We start from the raw sequence: 24,281 nt of genomic DNA, 5'->3' as shown, positions 1-24,281 counted from the left end.
AAGAGACTTCGAAAGTCTAGTGTAGTCCCCATTACACCAACTAAAAACTCCAGATCTCCTAAAAATAGTCAAGGTAGTTCTGGTCTTGGTGATGAAGAATTTTCACCATCATACACTGATTCTGATGGACCAAGTCAAAGTGATACAGATGCTGAAGAACCATCTTTGACTGATTTTCAGAAAAAAATTCTAGAAAAGGAAGAGGAAGAATCTGATTTAGAAGATAAAACTAGTGAACAGGAATTTCAAGATAAAACTAAACAGCTAAAAGCAGAAAACGATTGTAAGTTTATTGTGTTCAATAGTATAGGAAAAAGTGGCAGTGACACTGATTCTAAAACTTCCAGAAAACGCCCCAAAACGTTTAGTGTGGCCAATGCACTGAGTTCAATTAGAGGTAACTATAGTGATGATTCTAGTATTCATTCTAGTCCACAGAAAGTGAATCTGATACCAAGAAGACCTCAAAAGCGAAAATTAGATAATGACTTATCTAGTCATCCTTCAAATAGTTTGACATTCTCAGTGTGTGGTACATTAAACAATCTAAGAGAACAAAACTCACATGAACACTTCTCACCTAAACCAAAGAAAAAATACTCACCTATCAAATTTGACCTGAAAACTCATCAAAACTCATCAAACTTAGACAGTGTTCACATTCCATCCAATACTTCACTATCAAGATTAAACTGTAAACTTAAACTAGGACAGTGTTCAGGAGATGATGTAACACTCAAAAGAACTGTGATTAATCAGTCTGAATCTAACACTGAGTCAAGGAGACATGTACAAGACATAGATATTGTCAAACATTTACAAGTGTATATTCAAGATAAATGTGAGAGCAAAATAGAACCACCAGATAAACGTCAAGTTCTATCAGAAAGTGATCTACGTTTGAAATTAATCAAGAAAAAAGATGGAAGTGAACATGAAAATAGTGAAAATTCAGGTCTTCCTGCACCAAAGAAACATCAGATTCAAAATTGGATAAATAGTATCTCTGAAACTGAAGCGTTACCTACTGACTTCCCACCTAGTCCTGTATCTAAAACATCTAGTAAGTCTGATGATTCCACTATGATGACTGGTAGTAAAGATAGACGAGTTATATTAACATCTGACCAGCCTACAGATAGTGGTTATTCTTCTAGTAGTATAACAACTACAATACAACCTACACCATTACTGATACCCTCAATAATAGGTATAGTATTATTGTATTCATCACCAGTTGATCAGGACCAAAATGAATATTGACATAACATTGACAGATGAACTACTTATAACTGTGGAGCCTTGAAACTATCCTACCTTCCTTGATATTAATCCTGATTTTACCTTTAAAAAAAGCATGAACATTCTTTAGTGTTGATCTTTGAAAAAACTGGAGATTTAAATGTTACTGTCAATGACATAATGGTACATAATGTCATTTTTGTGGTTTATGTTACACGACATTGGTTATGGGTCCTTATTTTACTCATTGTCCCAGACTACCTAGTGTAAAATGGTCTGGGAATGACCATGCTATTGGTTTGGCTAAGAACCATCTGGTAGAATTTTGTTGTTAAACTTGAAAAATACATTTGTTTCTTTTATAATGTCAAAATGTAAAACACACATAAATCAGATCACTATACTTTCCATAAAAATAAATAATGTACAATTCTTGAGATATTACCTGTATTAAAGGTATTGATAGTCATGTTGGACCAGAAACACCAGTAACTCTAGGTGAAGATGAAGAGGAAGAGATGGAAATAGATGAAGAAGAAGAAGAAATGATGATAGTTGATGTAAGAATTGTAACATAGCTTTCAATATAATCTCACTCAGTGACCAGATGTAAATAATGAACTATTATAGATTTATTATGTCAACATGTTTAAATTGTTAGTGTTCCAGTGTGGCAGTAATTATGCAAACTTATTTTCAAGACAAGTTTTGGATCTTGAAATGAGATAAAGAAGAAAAGATCTCATGTTATATGTTTTGTTATTTTCTCTTTCACAGCTTCAAGAAGTAAGAGGTGAAGTTAGTGCTATTCCTGAACTGGTAAGATGTTATTATTTATATCAAGAACTGTAAATAACAATAAATAAATATGAATTTTTGATTTTATGGTAGAAGGCAGGCTCAAGAGGCCTGAGATTATCAAAATTTTCTAAAATACAAGATCATAAATATAAGATTAACATAGCTAATTTTTTTTATATAACAAAAAGAATGATTGAAAAGTGTATTCTTATACAAAGTATACTTTAAGTTGAAGAAGAAAGGTAGAATTCTCAAATTATTTTACCCCTCATCCTATTATATCTATCTATATCCATTAAAATATTTGACATCCAAATGTCTTATTCTGTTTCTGTGTAGGCTATTGGTACATTAACAAAACTAGATAGTAGTGAGTGTCAGAAAGTACAAGAAGGACATAAAGATGGGTTATTTATAATAATTGATACTAATATACTGGTACAGAGTTTGAAATTTCTACAGAATTTAACAGAAACTATAATAACAGGTTAGTAGAAATTAACTGTTTTGATTGTGTTCGATTCCTCGCTGGCTACAATATGAGGCAATTTTAATATAAGATATGATAAACTGTACTAAATCTTCAGTATTATATAATGCCACAGTATGTCAGGTGCCAAAAATGCTAGTTCAATTCAAATTCAAAATCGAATCTTTGAATCTTTTGTATGACCTATGGATAAGTCAAAACATTGAAGGTGTGCAACATTGTTCTTATGATACTTTTTCATCACCATGGTATCAGAACTTTTTTTTTTATTGAAAAACATTATGATTTATTGATTATCTATTCAGATTTTGGTTTACCATTTATTGTTATACCATGGGTAGTAATGCAAGAATTAGATTTTATTAAAGATGGTAAATCAAAACATACTGTGGTAAGTGTACTGTATTTATTGTTAGTTATGGACTAATGGAATTGAATATAAAATAGATAATTTCATCTCCTTCTCAAATTTTCTGATTATTGATATGAGATATTTGAGATAGCCAGTCAAATCAGTTTTGTTTATTTTAGAGTCAAGTAACCAAGTTTCAAGCAATGAAAGCAGTAAAATTTCTGTATTCTTGTTTACAAAATAAACATCCTAGAGTATTGGGGCAAACAGCTTCAGATGTAAGTAGTTTGTGAGATTTTTAACTCATTACAAATGTACATGTGTTTTTCTGAACAGAGCTGTAATCAAACTGACAAGGGATTTATTTATATACAAAATGTAGAACAATCAAAAATGTCCTAATAAGATGGTTGCAAATTTCGTATTGCCAACATAAATTTTCATGATATTAATTATTAATTAATCTTATCTATTTATATATACTGAATACTGATATATTTACAGTCTCGACATGTTCTAGATAATTTAACTATAGAATGTAATGATGATAGAGTTTTACAGTGTTGTTTTTCATATACACATAAATGTAAGTATAGAAAAAACAACTCTTTCTCACTCTTCCATACCACCAATTTGAAAAGACAAGTCATCAGAGCCCTAGTGACATTGTTTTTTTGTCTACATGGTGTTGAAATTAAATGTCAAATTCTCTCAGTTGAAACTTGTCTTTGTTATTATAGATCCTAATGGAAACATAGTACTATTGTCTGATGACTTCAACTTATGTAATAAAGCCACAATATCAGATGTTTCAGCGTTCACCAAAAATGTAAGTTACAATAATCTTTGCTTAGAATCAGGCACACTTTATATATTTATAGTGATGATATAAGAACATCAAATGGGATAGAATAGTTGCAGAGCGAAGGTAAAAACACTTGTCCACCAAAAAACTAAGATTTACAAACATACTGATCAACTGAATTGATTTCTTTAATATCTAACAATGAAGTTTGGTATCAGAAAAAAACTGTTTATAGTTAACTGTGGCCCTTTACTTTATGATTTAGGATTTATTCACTGGTTTAGCTGTATTGAATGGAAATGTTGAAAGTAAACCTGTGACTAAGAGTATACAGAAAGGTAAGAGAAAGTATCCTCTAGTTAGGGTATGTAAGACTGTTTTGAATTTTATTCACCCTCTTCCTCCAGAGGTATACCATCAGTGGTTTCGAAAAGAGTAAACATGATCTCAACTTAGTGTATCACTCTTTAGAATCAAAATCTTACATCCAATTCCACTGCAATTTATACATTTTATGGTTTCGTTAAGTCCTTAGCAAAATCAACATCCTCATTATATTGGTAATAACTGCATGCCAGAATATTATTAACGGTCTAAAAGTGCTATGGATAGTTAAGATTGAGATTTAATCAATTGAAAAAGCAAATATTTAGATGACTTTATCCCCAGTGTAACTGTGTTATGTTATTTTAATTATAGATGTACAGTATAAGAAGACAATTGCTAATAAAAATACTAAACCTATAATAGAAACTGTTGTACATAAACCTTCACATAAAACATCAGTTAAAACAATACCTAAACAACAGTATAATGAAAGAAAACTGGTATTTACATTTGATTTGTTATAAGAAATACTATCAATTTATATTCTCTTACTTTTCATCTATATATTGATGCAATTGATGATCTTGCCCTTTTTATAGGCCCAATGAATTTGCTAGTGATCACTCTAGAATCGTTACAGAATCTTTTTGAAATTATTACTTATTACTTATTGATGAAATTAAAAAATTGACTAGTATTTTACATGAGTTATGCTTTTCGAAACAATTAAAAGTGGGTATATATATTTTGAAAACAGTTTGATCTTGTTGTGAGTAAGTCTTTAGACCAGACTAGTAAAGAGTGAACCAGCTATAATGAATTTGATGTGATATTGAGTGAACAGTGTAATATATTGTAGGTTGATGAGATACTATGTACTGTGAAAGAAGAAATTAAAAGAAGTTTAAGTGTTGTTTTAGAAACTGAAATGAAAAGTGCTTACAATAATATTTGGTAATTGATTTTAATTTATTGCCTCTCAAAGAGTTCACTCAAGTATTCTACCTGTTATTTATTTATTTTTAAGTTTGTTTTAAGTATAGATCTAAGAATGATTAATGATTTGATGATTTATATCCTTGTTTCAGGAAATGTATTGTACTTAGGAAGCCACCTTGGTCTGCTTTAGATATTATGGAGTCAATTCAGAAGTAAGTTTGGAATGTTAATGTACAATATTTATGTTTCATATCTCATGAATAGATTTGAATTTCAATATAATTTGTTTATAAATGTTTAGTAATTTTAGCCTCTATTTTATCTTGTTAATTTTGACTATAAAAAATGAAGTCTTAGAACTACTATAGTGTAATATAAAAATATTTTCCAGACATTGGATTGGTGTATTTGGTTTAGTATTAGACAGACGTAAAAAGACATTAGTAGATGAAATAGTCACTTCACTCCGTTTTAATACAGGTCAGTAAGAATATAAAAATGTACTCTAAACAGGATATAGTTGTTCGTGGTCGACTTGACCCCACCGATGATGTAGAGTGATCTAATAGAATTAAATATTCTCATTTTCATTGTCTTTGTACTTTATAGTATATAATAGTCTAAAACAATTTACTTTCTATACCTGCAGCCATTAATCGCTTTTCTTCATTATTCCAGAAAATTTGAAGCAGTAAATGTAGATTATAAGTATAATGAATTTCTTTATTAGGTCCAAGAAGATTTATAGGATAACCGTTATGATCATCTTTGATTTAGTTCACTGCATATTAGCATCACAATTATTGTAAACATAACTTTAACCCTGTGTCAGTGCCTTATATTGAATAGTAACTGGTTACTCTTCAATCACCCTAATCTCTAAACAGTCTCATAGAATGACAAAAATCAGAGCTAATCAGTTTGTCGCATGCTTGTCCACTTTTGAATTTGCTAAATTTTCTGTGAGCTGGTTTCAGTATAATTTTCTAATCACTGTTTTTAGCATTCTCTGTCTTTATCATCTATGATTAGATGTAGATGTAAGGATATTATAATCTATGTTTCAGTGAGTGATTTAGAAGTTATAAAGATATTAATACAGAATGTTATTGAGTTTATTACTGTTTGTGAAAGGAGAGAAAGGTCTGTAATCAGTAGACTTATAGCACTTTATTCACACATCATCTCCACCTTGACAAGCCTTCTTCTCCAATCCTACTAACACAAACCTAATTATATTATACATTATTTACTCCAGAATTTAATAAGCTATGATACTCAGATAAAGTTAACCTTACCACTTCTCTGAAAAAGGCCGGTTTTAAGCCCATTTCTCGCTGTTTAGTGACAGCACATAGGCCATTCCTTCATTTTCCATCGATATCGCAATTTGATTAAATGTTTCTTAAACAAGGTGTGAATTAAGTCGTTAGAGTTACACACCTCATTGTTAAAGACTATACATTGGCTTCTTGTGCACCTCTGCCCATTTGCATGTCTGCATATCATTAAGAAGTTTTTGTTCATAATGAAAATGGAAGTAAACTTGTACTTTGTTCTTGAAAGTGGTAGTTTGTGTTTGATTGTTGATTAAGATTTATAAAAGTAAAATAAAGAAGGAGAAATGATGTTATTTTCTAGATATAATGGAGTTTTAGAAGAAAGTAAAACTAATCTCAATAAGTTATTGTTAAAATGTCAACCTAAAACTGTCACATTTTTATCACCAGTTAAAGATGAAGCAGAATCTCATGTTCAGTCCCGACCATCACAGGTTAGCAGAAATTAACTAGATTTGAATGTTGTAAACAGTGAATTTGACAAACAACCTCTTGGTGGCTGGTAAAATCAGGTTATCAGTCTGTTTAAATCATAAATAAATTCATACAGTTTTTGTTTCAATTCCAGTCGAATTATAAACCATTTTAAATATAAGAATAGTGAAGTTTTTCAATACTAATCACACCTAACACATAGTGCCTTTGAAGTATATACAAGTTTTGCCTATGTAGCATATTTGGTATTTTGGGCTATTTGAGATAGTGAATTAACCCAATTATTTCGTTCTTCCTTTTATACATTGTGATTGTTTGAAATCTATATAAATGTATGTATTGAATATTTTCAGTCTGAAGAAAGTGAAGATGATTTATTAAACAGTGTACAAGATAGATTTCAAGTTATATGGTCAGCTATACATGATTGTAGGTGAGTCAGAATCATTTTTTGTCTGCGAAAACTAAAACAACATTGTGAGGATTATTTTCCTAAAAAATATTTAACAGAGCTGTTGTTTATAAGATATTTACCATTTATATATTTGAATTCAAGTTATTTATTATTATATATTGATTTACCTTGAAGATTATTTGAGAACTGATGTGTTGTGATTATAATAAAATATTTAATTTCAGTGATAATTTACCTAATCTAGAAAATTCTACCTCAATATTACAATTAATAATACCAGTTATAACAGAATTACGCCATCAATTTGCTTTGTAAGTTAATTTAGTTTCTGTATTGTTTTAAAACATGTTTTGCATGTAGAGTCCTTCTATATTTAAATAAGATAACTGTTTCTTTTTTGATTGTGTCCTATTATCACACAAATCCTTACCAATAATTGATAAAAGATGAAAATCAGTTATTTGTACTGATAACTGACAGATATAATGAAAATCAACAGCAATGAATCTACATGGGAGGTAAATGAAAAGACAAATTTCATATATATGTGGTATGGGAGGCCTAACTGATTTTTGATATTTCATACTATATTATTGTACATAGAATCTAAATTATTTGTTTTGAACATTACAGATGTTTATCTATATCACCAACCAATATATCTTCCCAACGACTTCATTTTGAATCATTTACTCATAGCTTAAATTCATTTTTCTCAAAAATGCAGGCAGATGTAAGTTATCTATTTATTCCCTAAGTATATTGATGTGACATTCAAATATATAGATATAAGGGGGTGAAAGGCTACTTTTGGTAGCACTGACACAGATATCAGAATTTGTCCTATCTTGAGGAGGATTCAAGCCCACACCATCTTATGGTAGGGCAAGCAAAAATCCAACTTGCTGCCAACAAAAAGACAATGTTTCAACCCAGTATTAGGGTATTCATTTACACAGTTCGAAAGTTGTTTTCAGGAGGAATATATATTCATAGCAAGACATGGGCAAGGATAGTTATTAGGGTGCAAAAGGCAACACTGGAAAGACAGCCACAGGCATAAAGAGAATAATTTCTCCCTTGTTTTTTTCTTTCAATGGTCAGTCATTAGATTGTATATTGACAGTCTGTTCACATTTCTTGTAGGCACAATAGAGACTACAGTTTTTATAAGATCTTGGTATGCATGTATATATTCATGAGATCTCGGGCATGTTCGAATTTGGTAACAATCAGTTTATCAATTTTGGAGTTACTGCCCTTCATCTAGTAAAAATGTGTCAAATTTGGCTTGTAGGCACGAAAGAGATTGCAGTTTTCATTCGATCTTGTTGAAAATTCGTATGAATGTATATGTTAATGAAATCTTCATCAAGTTCGAAATTGTTAATAATCGGATGAACAGCTTCAAAGTTACTTCCCTTGGGTATAATTTTGATGAACTGTTTTTAAGATTATTTGAAAATTTGTAATTAAGCCACTAAAGACTTCATTATCATTTCTGACAGCTGGTAGTGGGCATATATTACCTTGCCTGGCAAGCTATCTTACCTAATACTTTCATAGTTTTATTTTTCCTCTCTTTCAGTCACCAAAGCCAATATTGTCTCAAGCTTTAATTGCATTTTTCAGTATTCCTGCCAAAAGGTAGTATTTGGTTTACAGTATTATTAATATGATGTTTGGTTAACTTATACTGGAGCCAATGGCTTTTAAAATAAAAACATTATCAAATGAAATATGAAGAAAACATATATTAATTGTTTGATTTGAAATTTAGTAATTAATAACATACATTTATTTATTTTCAGACAGACACTCGCCTCAGGTTTAGACCAGCTAGATCAAATGATCTGTAAATTCCATGCTTACATTCAAATGATGTAAAGACATTCCAGTCCATTATAATTCAGGGCCTTATCATTATCTAGTCATTGTGTGTATAAAGACTTCTATAGAGAATTAGACACGTTTCTTTGTCATAGTAGTTTCTGAATTTTGTTTACCCACAGTTTAAGGAGTTGTAAATAGGTTTATTAAATATTTTATGTGTAAAGGGGATGCTGATGATTTTCACTGTTCCAATTTTCAATCAGACACTACCACAGCTATCAGTGGCTTGTGATTGTGATATAATGAAAGGGCCACAGATGTCTGACAGAAAATTGGAATGGTGCAAATTGATGATATCAATGTCTCCAATACAAAGAAAAAGTTAAGAAAACTTCTTTACAATCCATTTAATTGGAGGTTAATAGTACTGATAAACGAGATATTAGAAAAGTATGTCTCATTTCCGTTCACTGTTTGCAAGAATATGCCAACATGTACAGTAAACATAAGTAATGTGTTACAGTGTTATAAACACAATTACCACCAGTGTTAGTGTTATTCTGTTAATATTCTGCTAACAGACAAATGTGTAAATATTGGTTCAGTAACACGTGAAGCTGTGATATTATTCTTTGGTCAAGCCGTCCAATTGTCTTTCTTTTAATGTTCATATCTTACTCTTGACTGTATATATAAAGAAACTTCCATATGCAGTTATTTTAATTATATAGTCAAACAGAACAGTGAAGCACACTCTTGACATTTACTGTGAAAATATGTTTTAAGTTTTAACACATTTAGTTGACTAGAAAGATTCAGCAGGATGTAAAACTCCAGTGTATTGAACTATGAACACTGATTGTTTAGTCAGATTGGAATAAAATTAGATTAAATCTATCAGATAAATTGTGTGTTGCAGTTAAAAGATAAATCTGAAAATATGTCATATTATTTTTTCCTCAAGTCTTTTAGAATATTTACAAACCTTTGTTTTCCTATTTATTTGCATTGAATTGAATCACTGAATAAACTTTTAATAAATAATTTGCTTCCCACCTTTTTAAAGTTCATTTTCATTTTCTTGGCACTCAATCTGAATAAAATCATAAAATAGCAATCACCCACCATGGAAGGTATCATTGTAAGAGCAGAATGTTTTTACAGTCAATTATCATCTCTATTTTATATTGAAGGGGTATAGTTGTCTGAAGATTTGTTTAACCAGTTGATATATTAAATACTCCTTTATTTTCCATGATGATAATAAGAGCTTTGAAGCCTTAACTCCATGTACTGTTAAATGAAATTGCTGAACAACCAAACATTAAATGTTATTTCTGGTAAGTGATGAGGCAGGCCGAAATCAAGCTCTTTTGGTTGATTAAACAAATATTTAAGACAGCATTTAAAGCACCTGACAGATTGTAAAATGAATGTAAGTATAATATAAGATGAATGAATGGTTTGTATGTAATGAATGTTATATGTTAAGACTGACAGAGAATTGTTAGTGTGTAAGTTTGTTAAAGTTATTTTTATTGTTAATTTCTTTATACTTCATTCATAGTTTATTTTGTTTTTATATACATAATATCAATATTTGTTTTTTCGAGAAAAGAAATCATGAAAAATATGATTATTAAAATGCTGTAAGTGCCTTTTTAAGATAAAAATGTATAAGATACTGTTATTATTATTGGTTGTGAATTTCATCAATAAACTGATCTATGAATTTACGACATATGAAATATATGAAAAATACAGGACTTTAATTAACTGATTAAAAAGATATAACAAATAAAGGTTCTGATAATAAATAATTGGGTTAATCTCTGAATTAGTTTGGTAAATTAAGAATCCTACTGCTATTAGGAGTCAAATCAAAGGAGTTTTAATGAACGGGCTAAAAATACTTTGGAAAAAAAGAAATCCACAAGTTTATGTCCCAAAATATTCCTCACAAATAATAAATGATGTAATAAATGATTTCATAGTGCTTCCAACAGATATTCTGCTAATTTTAAGTTACAGTACTTCCATATATCAGACTTGAAGTCTTGATCCAGCAAGCTAATATTCTCATCATTAAGTTTAATTGGTTGAGTGTATATTGTTTTCAACCAATTAGGTTCATTAAAGCAAAATTAACTTATTAAGATGGGAATAAATGAGGTTTTGTATTGATATAGTAGAAATAGAAGAAAGCTTATACATACAGGTGGGGATATGTTTGGTTATTGTATCAACAAACCTGTACTATACATAGCACCATACCTCTTTCATTTCCATCTTTATTCTATTGTATTGAATGTGTAATGAAAGGGTTCATAGGCACTATGGTAACATAATGGGGATTCCTATAGTTTTCAATGATAAAATTGGTTTGCTGGATTAAGACTTTAAATTTAGATAATATATCAAAAATCTTTGATATATTTTAATGAAATAGGATCAAACAGAATAAAGTCTAACTTTTGCATATGTATAATTGTCCATATAATCATTTAATTTCTTTATCATTTGACAGGGAAAGAATCCCCTCTTTTATCCAATCATTTCTGTTATTTTTATTGTTCATGTCATATGATGTAAATCCATCATTTAAAACAAAAGGATAATGTTTTATTTATTTTGCTGCAATGGATGATAAATGACATTAACACAGTATTTGATATTTCAATATTTGCTCTGATAGAACACAGTTATCTGAAGTTTCCCAAATATAATGCATAGTCATTCAATTAGTCTAGTAACACTAATAAAAAAACTACTATTAATACTAGGCCTATTTAGCAGCTACACATTACATATGGGAAACTTCAGATACTTGTGGATAGAGGTCAGTCTGTGAATCATTACCACTGGTAGTTATGCAAATAAATTATCTTGAACAATCTCCTATTATCTGATATTTTCTGATTTTCATGGTCAGTGGCGGCTGCAGAACTTTGGAATTAGGGGACCACTGCGAAATCTTTTTGGAATCCATTTTAAAGGATAGAAAGGGGGTCAGATGGTGATGTTCCCAGGAAAATTAAGGAAAAGGTTTAAATCCTCATGAAGGTGCAGGATCTGAGTTTAGCACTAATAGAAAATAGCTCGAGAATAGCCCCAAAATAGCCTCTATTTTAGAAACAGAATAGAAAATTTGAAAAATTATTCTAAAGGGTAATCTTCAAAATATTATTACATTTTGATCATTAAATAATGCATGTTTCTTAAAAAAAAAACTTTCAGAGCCGCCACTGTGAATATTACAGAAGGTTGAATAAGTAGTTTGATGTTTCCAGATTACATGTATTTTAAATTATCATGATACTCTAGCCAACATGCTAATTTTGGCATGTGATTCCCTTGGATTACTCCCAGAACATGTTTGTATAAGAAAAATAGTTCTATAGTTCTTAAATTAAGCAATAAAACATTTCAAAAATATTTGTAAGAAGTTTTTCTTTCCTCATGATGTGTGATTGTAAAAGGACATTACCCTTATAATTAATTATAAAAATTAAATATTAACCACAAAACCTTTATTTCAATGATAATTTATAATGGCAATGTAGTAGGAGAGTCTGGAATTTTAGTGAATGGTCGATTAGCATCTGGGTAATACCCTGGTACATATAACAGTCTTTTAATAGCACCAGGATAGACTTCGTTTAATTTTACAATTTCAATAAGTGGATAATTCCCACCTATACCACACTCTCTACATAAAGTCACACGATAATCTTGAATTGTACCAAGGAAGCCAGTATATCTGTTCGTTCTCAGCTGAGTTACATTAACATTTGGCAAAGATCTGAAGTGTTCTTTCGCCAACTCGTAATCCCCGTACGTATAGAAATTTTCTACTATATATCCACTATCCATATAGGTTTCTCCTTTTACGAATGATCTCAGTACAGATAAGGATCTGGCATAGCTTGGTTCTCTTCTTGGGGTTGGTGTAAGATTCAAACCATTTCGGTAATAGTTTGATAAATTTGATAAAACACGGTTGATTGGGACATCTTCTTCGTCTTCACCTGCTACTGTTGCTATAGGAACTGGATTGCTTCCAGTTTGACCTCCAGCAAGGTTACCAGACTGACGTGTACCAACTGTCTGAATCATATCAAAAGGATCATTATCTACATTAGAAAGGGACGGATCTTGTCCAGTTGGAAATCCCTGTGATGGTCCTTGTCCATTTGTATATCCCTGTGGTGGTCTTTGACCAGTTGGAAATCCTTGTGGTGGTCTTTGACCAGTCGGATATCCCTGTGGTGGCCTTTGTCCAGTTGGAAATCCCTGTGGTGGTCTTTGACCAGTTGGATATCCTTGTGGTGGCCTTTGTCCACTAGGATATCCCTGTGATGACCCTTGTCCAGTTGGAAATCCCTGTGGTGGCCTTTGTTCAGTCGGAAGTCCCTGTGGTGGCCTTTGTCCAGTTGGAAATCCCTGTGGTGGTCTATGACCAGTCGGAAATCCCTGTGGTGGCCTTTGTCCGGTCGGGAAACCTTGTGGTTGCCTTTGTCCACTAGGATATCCTTGTGGTCGCCTTTGTCCACTAGGATATCCCTGTTGTGGCCTTTGTCCACTAGGATATCCTTGTTGTGGTCTTTGTCCAGTCGGGAATCCTTGTGGTTGGCTTTGTCCACTAGGATATCCTTGTGGTGGCATTTGTCCGGTCGGATATCCCTGTGGTGGTCTTTGAGCAGTCGGAAATCTCTGTGGTGGCCTTTGTCCAGTTGGAAATCCCTGTTGTGGTCCTTGACCAGTCGGATATCCTTGTGGTGGCCTTTGTCCAGTCGGGAATCCTTGTGATGGCCCTTGTCCAGTAGGATATCCTTGTGGTGGTCTTTGTCCAGTCGGGTATCCTTGTGGTGGTCTTTGTCCATTCGAGAATCCTTGTGGTGGCCTTTGTCCAGTTGGAAATCCCTGTGGTGGCCTTTGTCCAGTTGGAAATCCCTCTGTTGGTCTTTGTCCAGTCTGAAATTCTTGTGTTGGTCTTTGTCCACTTGGATATCCTTGTGGTGGTCTTTGTCCAATAGGATACCCCTGTGGTGGTCTTTGTCTAGTCGGATATTCTTGTAACCAATTAATAGGCTGTGGGATGTAAGTAGGCCCTGGATAAGACCCTGTTACATTTCTAATGAAAGGAGTTTGTCTATTGGGATAATTATACACTGGTAAGCGCCATGTTGGTGTAGGTATAACACGATTACCCCTCGATGGGTTTCTTCTCCCGAAATTAGTTGAAGGTGGTTGTTGACCTTGAATTCGAGAAGGTTGTCTTCTCGGTGGCTGGCCTGGCTGAAATTGGGGAGGTTGTCCTCTTGGCGACTGTCCTGGTTGAAATTGGGGAGGTTGTCCTCTCGGCGGTTGGCCTGGTTGAAATTGGGAAGGTTGTCCTCTCGGCGACTGTCCTGGTTGAAATTGGGGAGGTTGTCCCCTCGGCGGCTGTCCTGGTTGAAATTGGGGAGGTTGTCCTCTAGGTGGTTGGCCTGGTTGAAATTGGGGAGGTTGACTTCTCGGTGGTTGGCCTGGTTGAAATTGGGGAGGTTGACCTCTCGGTGACTGGCTTGGTTGAAATTGAGAAGGTTGTCCTCTTGGTGGCTGTCCTGGTTGAAATTGGGGAGGTTCTCCTCTCGGTGGCTGGCCTAGTTGAATTTTAGGACGTTGGCCGCTTGCTGGTTGTCCAAGTGGTCCTCTCTCAAGCTGGTACGGTGGAACTTGAAGAGGTTGACCCCTGGGAGGTTGACCCGGTGTAAATGGAGGTGTTCGTGCAGTTGGTGGCAATTCTGGTCTGCTTCCTGGTGGAAGAGATTGAAGAGGAATCAGGCCTTTTAAAGATGGGTCATCTGGTGATTTTGGACCGAAGGCAGTAAACCGAGGATTGATCCCTGGAATAGGTGGAATTTGGCCCGGCAATGTATTGGAAGTTGTATCAGTAGCACTTGAAACATCTCTCTTTGATCTAGATCCTAGCTGGTCTGAATATCTTGGTTGAGGTACCAGAGGAAGTCTATTGAAAGCTGAAAAACCATAATCACTTTCAAAAATTATGTTTTTTTGTATTTTTATAAACTATGAATTTAAGGGGATCAACTGATCTTGAAACCAAACTTCTAAGGTCAATTAAGGCTAAATCAAATTGCCTTAAAATCCTTGACGTTTGATCTCAACAGGTCCAAGATTAAACTCTAATGCCAAAAAATGCCAAAATAGAATTTGGTGGTATTGCATTTCAGAGCTTATGAGATTGAACTTAAATAATCTAATTTTGAAAGAACATTTTATGGTTCTGTTCACCGAGATCAGCAGAATTTAACAGTATTCATTACAATCAATTGTCAAGTAAGATTCTAGAAAGCTTTCCAGAAAATTAAAAAATTTACTTTTTAAACAATTTATTTATGAAAAAAGTGCCATGTTGGTGTAGGTATAACACGATTCAAATAATTTGATACACAAAAAGTTTGACTTCTCTGAAATTGGACTTGGGTTTTTTGGATTTTGTCAATTATTACAACTACTAAGTATTGTTCACAGTATTCCTTCATCTCTTATAGAATATTATAACTTACCTAATGCATTGAGTTCAGATTGTATAACTATAGCATTCTCTAAGGTTCTGGTTTGTACATCAGCTAAGAATCTCAATATATCAGATGTAACTCTAGGTCTGTAATTATTTAGAACCAAAAGTGGTGTTTTGTTGATGGTCCTTGATTCCGCTTGATTACCAGAAGCTGGATTGGCTGTACCTGTAGGTCGTGGTAGTGCTGTCGGTCCATTTGTAGGGTCTTGAGAGAAACACAAACCACAATAAAGCAGTAAGCATAGTAATCCTGCAGCTGTATGATCCTTCATTCTGCCACCTCCAGAGGAACAATGGTTCGACAATAGTTTCATATTAAACACCATTATACAACAATCAAATCATGCAAACTATCTGACTTTAGCGAATGTAGATGAGGTCCTTCACACACCAATATCTACTTGAAATTGTCTTTCTTGACGGTGAACTGCGTGCCATGATATGGGCGAGGACTGAAGTTGGACACTTGAAGACCAAAATAAATTTCTCGTTAGCGGTAAGCGAGGGGTTAATCTGGAGATACTTGAAACATTGTTGAATAGTGTCAAGTTCTGTAGACTTTGTTTGAATTTTATTTAATTAACGTAGATTTTACCTCCATTACCTCTTGGTAAATAATCTAGTATTTGTTTTACACCAATCAAAGATGTCGCGCTTAAAACATTAAATAAAATAATACCAAGATAAAAACAATTAAAATGGGATGCATCAAAAGTCCAATAAGATTTCAAGTAATTGGATAGAGAGAAGTTGGGAGATCATTGGTAATTCAATAAGTTACTGTATTGTCACCCATGAAAAAAGATAACCATCCAACTAAAAAGGTATATTAAAACAAAGATACAAAGAAAATTCTGCTTTGGCAATGGAGAAAGCCACCATACTCATATATTGCAAAATTGCATGGCCCTTGCGTTCCTCTGTAATGCACCTATAGTCAATCAGATGCTTCTATTATTGTCAGAGGAAACCGATCCACAACATTTCATTTGTGGAATCAAACCTTTGGACCTACTTATGAGTGGTTTCAATACCGTAAGATATCTTTGCAGTCTTTCCCTTTTGTACTAAGGAAATAACTGATGATTCAGAGTCAGATTTAAAACAATGGTCATTAAAACTAAGTGACCTGAGGTCAATATTGACCATTCTCTCTTCTGCTCTTCAACGATCGTTTGATTAGTCGTATTAACCCCTAATACACCTTACTCAAATTGACCTAATGTAGATCATCTTACATAAATTACCCTCTATCTTCAACACTTTCAATAATTCATAGACGCGATTACCATGCCAAATGAAATGGCATATCAGAAGCGCAAATGTCCGGACAACCGAGTCTCCTGATACAAATTCCATTGGAACCCTTGATCGAAACGACATTTACTAAGTGTAATTATTCCCTTGTTTTGCTCCCTCTTCTTAGATCCTTATAGTCTTGACTAAATAGTCTTTAGAGAGAGAATCAACAAGTTGCCATGTAACGTTATGTTACCGATTATTGACATCATGTCACTACTTCAATTCTAATGATCAACTTTTACACATTATAAATACTGGTATGGACGGTCACTTGGCATCACTTCGCTTTATTCTGAACGGTGATCGAATCTGAACTGAACAAAGATGAGGTGTTTTTTACCAGTTGTCGTTCTCCTATCGTTAGGTCTGGTCCTAGCTGAAGATTTCACCAGCGACTTCGTAAAAAATGCTTTCAGTGAAATATGTCAGTTTCTAGAAAATGATGACTTCAGATCACTTTACGGTATGTTGATATAATCTTCTTTTAATAATTCATATTTGATTCACTACTTTATTTACTACATTATTATTTGAAGGTAAAACTAATAGCTTGCTTAACCGTTTAAGAGCAATCTATTTCAGCAACCAATGGAGAAGCATTAATAATCCTGCATCTGCTAAGTTTAAAGTATATATAAATTGTTATGCACTTTAAGTTCTTGTCAAAACACATGAGGAATTATTGGATATTTACATTGTATTGTCACCAAAAATAATGGTGCAGTCGTTTCAATATTCAGTACTGGAGTAAGTGAAAGAAAACAAAAACATGAAAAAATCACTTTGACTAATCTCTTTGTGACAGGTTTTGTTCTTCTACAGACAAGTCTAGGTCAGCTGTAAGACATGTACTAAAACAGAACTTTGAACTTGAATTAAACTTAAAGTGTGAAAATTAAACAAACAATTGTATTTTATTTGTGGTTGCTTAAAAGAACTGGCGTGTGTCTACTATTCGAAAACCTTTTATACCATTATCAAAACGAAATCATCGACGATAGGCTACCATCAGGAGCATCAGACTTCTTGATAAACTAAAGGCCAACTGGGTTATGGATATTTTTGGTTTGTTTTGATGCGAGACAATTAATGATATCAGAATACAAGCAAGCATAAAATAAAACAATACGCTCGAGGAAATAATATGTATCAACTTTATACGAACTCATCATCCTCGTTGTTTGGAGTAAGAAAAAAATAGAATCTAAAGTATGTGTAAATCTATACTCCTTGGCCTGAACCCATACAACATATTTCTGATCGATATTTATTCCATCATTTATATTGCAGTTGCTGGTCCCGATGGCGCTGCTCGCAAGAGACGCTCAGCTGGTGGTTTCGGTGGATTTGGCGGCTTTGGTGGTTATGGGGGAAATAATTATGTTGGTAACTATCTAAATACAGATCGTGTTGGACATGGTTTCCATGATAATAACGGTTATGGTCGTCCTAACGTCAACTTCATTCAATCATTTCACCCAGGAAAAGTTCAGATTGAAAAGAATCACATCGTCCACAACTATTACAAACAAGGCAATTACCAGAAGGCTCTGCAATATTTCTATGCTATCCCATTGGTAAAGGTCGCTTCCGTAAATAATGGTATGCAGGGTCACTTTCAGAGAAGAAAAAGTTACACCGTCACCGTCTGCCAAAAATGTCACCAAGGCCGACCACAAATCGAAGTCCGATGCAATACCAAACCATACAACTATTTAGTTAGACGTTTTGTGTTTCAACCACAAATCAATAACGTTAATTACAACCAATACAATCAGTACAGCTTACAAGAACATCCCAACTACAACCAACACCCTAGTTATGATGTAGGACATCCTGGTTACAACCTTGGTTATGATGGTGGTTATTTCACGGGCGATTCTGGATTTAGAGGTTATTATGCCAATAATAACCAAGTAAACCAAGCTAATTTCGCTCCTAACCATTAAAATAAAGAAGAATGGCGACTATGTAGATAATATATAAGGGACACACTAATGACATGTAATAAGTTGAGAATAAAATTCACTAATAAATATTCCATTGTTTTATATCATATAACCCTATGTCCCACGGACCCCTCAACTAGGCAGAATTTATGAGATTCAACACCAAATTGATATTCTAGCCATACAAAATAATACCCCAATTGACAAATCTTAATGTGCTAAATATTGTGTCTTGTGTAGCAGATATAGTGCTTTGCACAATGACAGTTTATGTTGTCAGAATTGACAAAAACCTGTGCTGTAGGCAAATGATGCTCTTGACTGTGAAATGCGACTGGATAGAAACCGGTTAGTAGGCTTCTATGAAGCATGAGGTAGGCGTATATATACATGTCATATATTTGCTGATTTTTAATGCAGAAACATTGATGCACAAAAAAATATTCAGAATGTAATAAATTGTAATCTTCAAAGAACCTGCCCTTCGTATAGCCCGATAATTCTGGTCCTATCTGAGTACTTTCACATTTTATGAGAATTGCTTCGATCTATTTTTGAATCGCAATATTTTGACAAAACATCGTTGGGGTCAAGCTGTCGACATAGCTGATGATTTTTTTTTTACAATTCAAGGGAGGTAAGCTAAATTTTTTAATCTGGAAAAAGCAGGCAATAAGACAATGAATAAAGGATATTATAACAATATTATGAAAGGCTATATTACATTGTGAAGTATAGTTAAAAGTGAAAATATCCATAAAAATCTTTTTTAAAAAAGTTGTTTTAATTTTAGGGCATAAATGTGTAAAGATGTATTTTTGATATCATGATTAATAAGCAAAATAATGTTGCAAAACAAACTGTTTTCGTGTTATTCCTGCAATTATGGCAATGCTCTGCAGACTTAGAAAATTACATTAAAAAACAATATTCTGATATTCCGAAAACTGCCTTAATGTACATGCACAGTGCTTTGTAGCTTTCAGCAATCAGCATCCATGTTAGATATTTTGAGGTATGGATTAAACTGGAACGGATGTCTCTGAAAATATTGCCCATTGCAATTCATCCATTTCACTTACAGGAATTTTGGGTATCTTTGTGTTGAACAAATATTGTCTGATGATACGGTAGTCATATTTTGTTTGGTTATATGCTGGCCAGACTTTGCAGCTTTAACAAACCATTAAAGTGAATGATTTAACATTAGACATGTGATGTCAGGTCAAAATGTGAAATATAGGTTACGAGAATAGAGACAGATGTAATGGTATCATGTTTTCTGAAGAAATAATTAGTTCATTAGCTATATAATTTAATGACCAATCTTTTCACTGTAGGTAGGCAAGAAACGTATAATTAATATGAGAAAGCAATAATAATCACGATATTAAAATTTTAACACTTTATATTGAAGCATGGTTTCACACATAATCAACGGGCTGTTGATTTGAATGTTGCTACCAGGTCAAGCGTAAATAATATAGTTAATCCAACGATTAAGCCCCGAAACCCGTAAAGCCGTCACAACAAACCGAAAGTAGACCTGCCACGTGCTACTTGGGGTGAAAGGTTGAAGGTTAGAGTTGACAGCCTCGTCTTCATATCAGTTAATGTTTATTTCTAGACAAGCTGTAACCTCCGATGAATATTTGATAAAATTCACTGTAAATCTTTAAAGAAGTCTTAACTTTTAGGATATTTAGTTGGAAGTGAACTAGAGAAGTAATGTATTGAAGTTTTTAGTTATTGAAGGGCAGAAATTTCCAGAAAAGGACGGAATTTCTTGAAAAGAATCTCTTTATAATGCCGTATTAAACTACATCCGTGTCAAAGTTCACGATAGAATTTTAACAGCTGACTTTCTGTTGTCATTTACAAATCTTGTCACTTCATTCCAAATATTGTTTGGTAATGACCACTTCGTAAAGGTTTTGTTACAAGAAGACCATTGTTTGATATAAAATTTGATTATGGATCAGACTGTTTTAATGGAAAGGCTGATGGAAGTGAGATCTAAGTTTGAGAGAGCTTGTCAACAAATAGCTTTGTTGGATCAAAAAATCAGAGACTTGGAAGTAAGATATAAAAGGGCTGTGAAGCACAAGAAAAATTCTTTTCGTTATAATTTAAGACTTAGACTATCTGTGGTAACAGGTGTTAAAATGATGTATCACCATTATGCCAGTACAAAAGCAGAGGAATTATCAAAATTACGCAGGCAACAGACAGAACAACATCCTGAAGTGTCAGTTTTAACTTAAAAACTGTTACATTGTTAATGAGACTTTGTGTTATTTTGGACTAAAAGGTGATTTGTACAGATATTATTTGTTTGGGCTATGTTCCATTAATATTCTACATGTACCTTGCTGGATAGTCATTGTTGTTTTCAACCAAAGATTTTGTTTCATTTTATCTAAGAGTATTCAACAAGGTACAGGTTAAGAGGTATTTAAAGGGATTGTGAAGAGGTATTCTAAATTCTTTATATGTATTCTTGCAGTTCCACCTAAATTATTAAAGGCCTTATGAGATAAAGCATATTTTGTGATTAGTGAACTCATCAACACTTTTCTGTTCGATAATTGGAATGATGCAAATTGATGTTATCAGTGTCCCCAATACACATTTTAGAAAACCTCTTGACTATCCTTTAATGGAACATAGTGATGTTTGTTGTTGAAATATGTTCAGTTGATGAATGAAAGTTGTTGACTTGTTATATTTAAGTAATAATCCTGTAAGTATTAATTTAATTTGTTTGACTTCCTATATTTTTTTTCTTCATGTAGTAAGTGTTATTAATTTAACTGTTAAAGTCTTACTTTTCTATTTTATTTTGCTAAGCTTATTCCAGCTTATAAGGCTTAGCCAAGCATGACAAGAATCTTCTGGTATCTAGACAGAATAGATGAATTCTTCATTCTATGATGTGGTAATGCTGAGAAAGTTTGAGGCCCTCACCTTTAAGTTATTGTTGTTTGTTCGTTTTTATTTCATAGAATTCAAATTACTAAATGTTTTTGAGGCTGATCTTTAGCATTGTAAAACTTATTTCCACTGGATGAATGGTTAATTTATATTTCACTTAAAATGGTCAGAACTTTCTTATAATAACAAGACAAAACTTTGCTTCCATTTTTTATTGGTCTACTTCAAGTCTATAAATAAATTTGTCATTGGTATGCCTATGATATTTTCTGTAAGATAATCAAATTTTGATAATATTAGGACCAGAAGTATGTTAAGAATAAGATTGAGCTAGCCAGTCAAAGAGTGTTAGGCTGATCTGATTATATCGTAATTTGGAAACATTTTTTTGGAAAATGACTGGGCCTAAATGTAATTATATGATATTGTATGTTATAAACTGTTAGTTGTTATCTTTTTACATCTTATTGGATATTGTTATTAAAAAAAAACAGTCCTCAGTTACAAAAGGACCTTTTAGATTGACTTTGTTGATGATATTGTAGTTTTAAAATAATATATTGCGGATCTGAAATATATCTTAGGAAGTCACATTCCTGTTAAATAAATTTCTCATCTTTACTATAAAAATATAGATATAAAATAGATCATAGGGCTGAACATTGCCTTTAATTTAACTTTGATTGTTACAACTGGTATATCATGGCCAGGACTTGATAAGGGCCGCAGTTGGAAGTGATCACAGAAAATTTCAATTCAACATTTAACATGTAACTATTAAATCTTCTACAGTGTTTTCATAAAAGTAATTTAATTGTATTGTGGGAGTTTGGTTGGTGTTCTTTTCTACTAATATGTTACAACCCCTGATGATATAACCACTGTCTGGCTGTGTTTGTCTATATCAGATTTAACTATTTCTATTTAATCTATCATACATCTGTCATATAACTAATTATATAATAGGCATTTACATAATCTATATTATTAATCAACAGTCAGCTGGTTTTAACCCAGACAGAAAGCTTATAACAGTTGAAATCATGTCTAATTCTAGTATTTATATAGACCTTAGATACAATAACATCTTTACCGAAACACCAGAGCCAAGCTGATTTGTGAAATGGCAGATTAGTAAAAAAAAAGAAGTATGACTTAGTCCTGTCTCCCAGTGCCGAGTAATATTGATTTTTATGAAAAGATGTAATTAAAAGATCTAAATAGAAAGAGTAATCAATATACAAACTTCATTTGCTTACAGTCCGTTTTCTCATGCTTATTTTAAAAACATTGAAGTCATGTCCTGTACTATATCTTTTATTAGGGGATTTTAAAATTTTATATACTTTTTTGACAATCATTACACAAAATAATAAAAACATCAGAAGAAAGATTTCATTAAAGGATTCACAAATATTCATGATAGCTTTGACCTATGATCATCACTTGACCATTTAACATTTGAAGTTCATACATGATGAAAACAATGGCAATTAATACAACTATTAATATGTATATTTTTTATTATTATTACAGTTTGTTATTTCTTGGAAATGTTCCTGATATTAGCTGTATATGCTATATATATCTGTTTACTGATCTACAATTTATTAGAACTTTATACTCACAGATAAACTATTTAGATTTATAACTGTTATTGTTAATATTCTAAAGTATAAGATTATGATATTAACAATTGTTGTACAATGTTTGATAATATTCTGTTAATCTTCTTCTGTTGTAACTAATATAGTCATGAATACATATATTAATTATAAGATACACAATGCAACATTATCTGTTGAATTCATCTAAATATTTCTCAATTTGAGCTATTATGTTTTTAAGCAGAATGTTTTATGTAATTGTAAAAGCCTACATACATGATATCAGGTAGTGATACATTGAGCAGGTAAAGCATTAATTTCATGACATGTCATAATTTCTAAAATGTCAGAAATGTTCTTTCAAGTTGACTTAATATGTAGTAAAATTTTCAGAGACCTATCAAGAAACAATTTGTGTGAGATATATAAATAAAAAACTAGGCTTTAAGAAAAATGGTTTATATATTTGAAAGTTAAAAGATATAGTGAAATGTTAATAAAGTAATGGTATCTAAGGGAATAGTGACATGTTTCCAAACAGAATTTCTAATGATAAATTGCCATAATAATTTTGTTACTTGTATTGTGAATATTTCAATGAGAATATTGAATAAATGTTGAATTTCTTATTTCATATATATCTTTAGTATTTGCCAACCCATTTCTGGAGCTGTGGTGGTTTAAGAATGGTTCATTCTTGTCTATGTCTAGCTGAGGATTCCTTCAGATGTTTTCAAACGTCTTTGATGCAACGTAAAGGAGCTAACATTTGGATTGGACAATACATTGAGGCCCTGTGTGCTACATGATCTGTAGATTCAAATTCCTTGACAGTTGGTAATGGCTAAATAGAAAGGCTTATGCTTCTGTCCTAACAGCACACTTGTCCACATAGATTAGGCAGATCAGATGTAATTATTTTTT

The 24,281-nt window shown here is 32.5% G+C and overlaps 3 protein-coding genes across 3 annotated transcripts; 2 read left to right on the top strand and 1 right to left on the bottom strand.

Annotated features, from left to right (window-relative positions):
• Nucleotides 1-2,451: 2,451 nt before the first annotated feature.
• LOTGIDRAFT_120307 (hypothetical protein) lies at nt 2,452-5,444 on the top strand (the record flags this gene model as incomplete). Its single annotated transcript, XM_009058193.1, has 9 exons — nt 2,452-2,530; nt 2,839-2,930; nt 3,080-3,170; nt 3,406-3,471; nt 3,626-3,765; nt 4,098-4,145; nt 4,886-4,971; nt 5,106-5,168; nt 5,348-5,444. Coding segments are annotated over 9 exons (762 nt in total), but the record flags the coding sequence as incomplete, so codon positions are not given.
• Nucleotides 5,445-12,525: 7,081 nt separating this feature from the next.
• On the bottom strand, nt 12,526-15,891 carry LOTGIDRAFT_162229 (hypothetical protein; the record flags this gene model as incomplete). The annotated part of the gene is made up of 3 exons (XM_009058192.1): nt 12,526-13,086; nt 14,110-14,999; nt 15,552-15,891. The coding sequence occupies 3 exons, from the start codon at nt 15,889-15,891 to the stop codon at nt 12,526-12,528; spliced, it is 1,791 nt and encodes a 596-aa protein (XP_009056440.1).
• Nucleotides 15,892-17,158: 1,267 nt separating this feature from the next.
• Nucleotides 17,159-18,904, top strand: LOTGIDRAFT_232893 (hypothetical protein). Its single transcript, XM_009058191.1, has 2 exons — nt 17,159-17,330; nt 18,158-18,904. Exons 1-2 carry the CDS (start codon nt 17,192-17,194, stop codon nt 18,814-18,816), a joined length of 798 nt encoding a protein of 265 aa, XP_009056439.1. The 5' UTR covers nt 17,159-17,191; the 3' UTR covers nt 18,817-18,904.
• The last annotated feature ends 5,377 nt before the right edge of the window (nt 18,905-24,281 follow it).

Source organism: Lottia gigantea (genome assembly GCF_000327385.1).
Source record: "Lottia gigantea unplaced genomic scaffold LOTGIsca_33, whole genome shotgun sequence".
Classification (NCBI taxonomy): Eukaryota; Metazoa; Mollusca; class Gastropoda; family Lottiidae; genus Lottia; species Lottia gigantea.
Note: the sequence above shows the minus strand (reverse complement) of the source record. Positions and strands in the feature narration are given on the sequence as shown.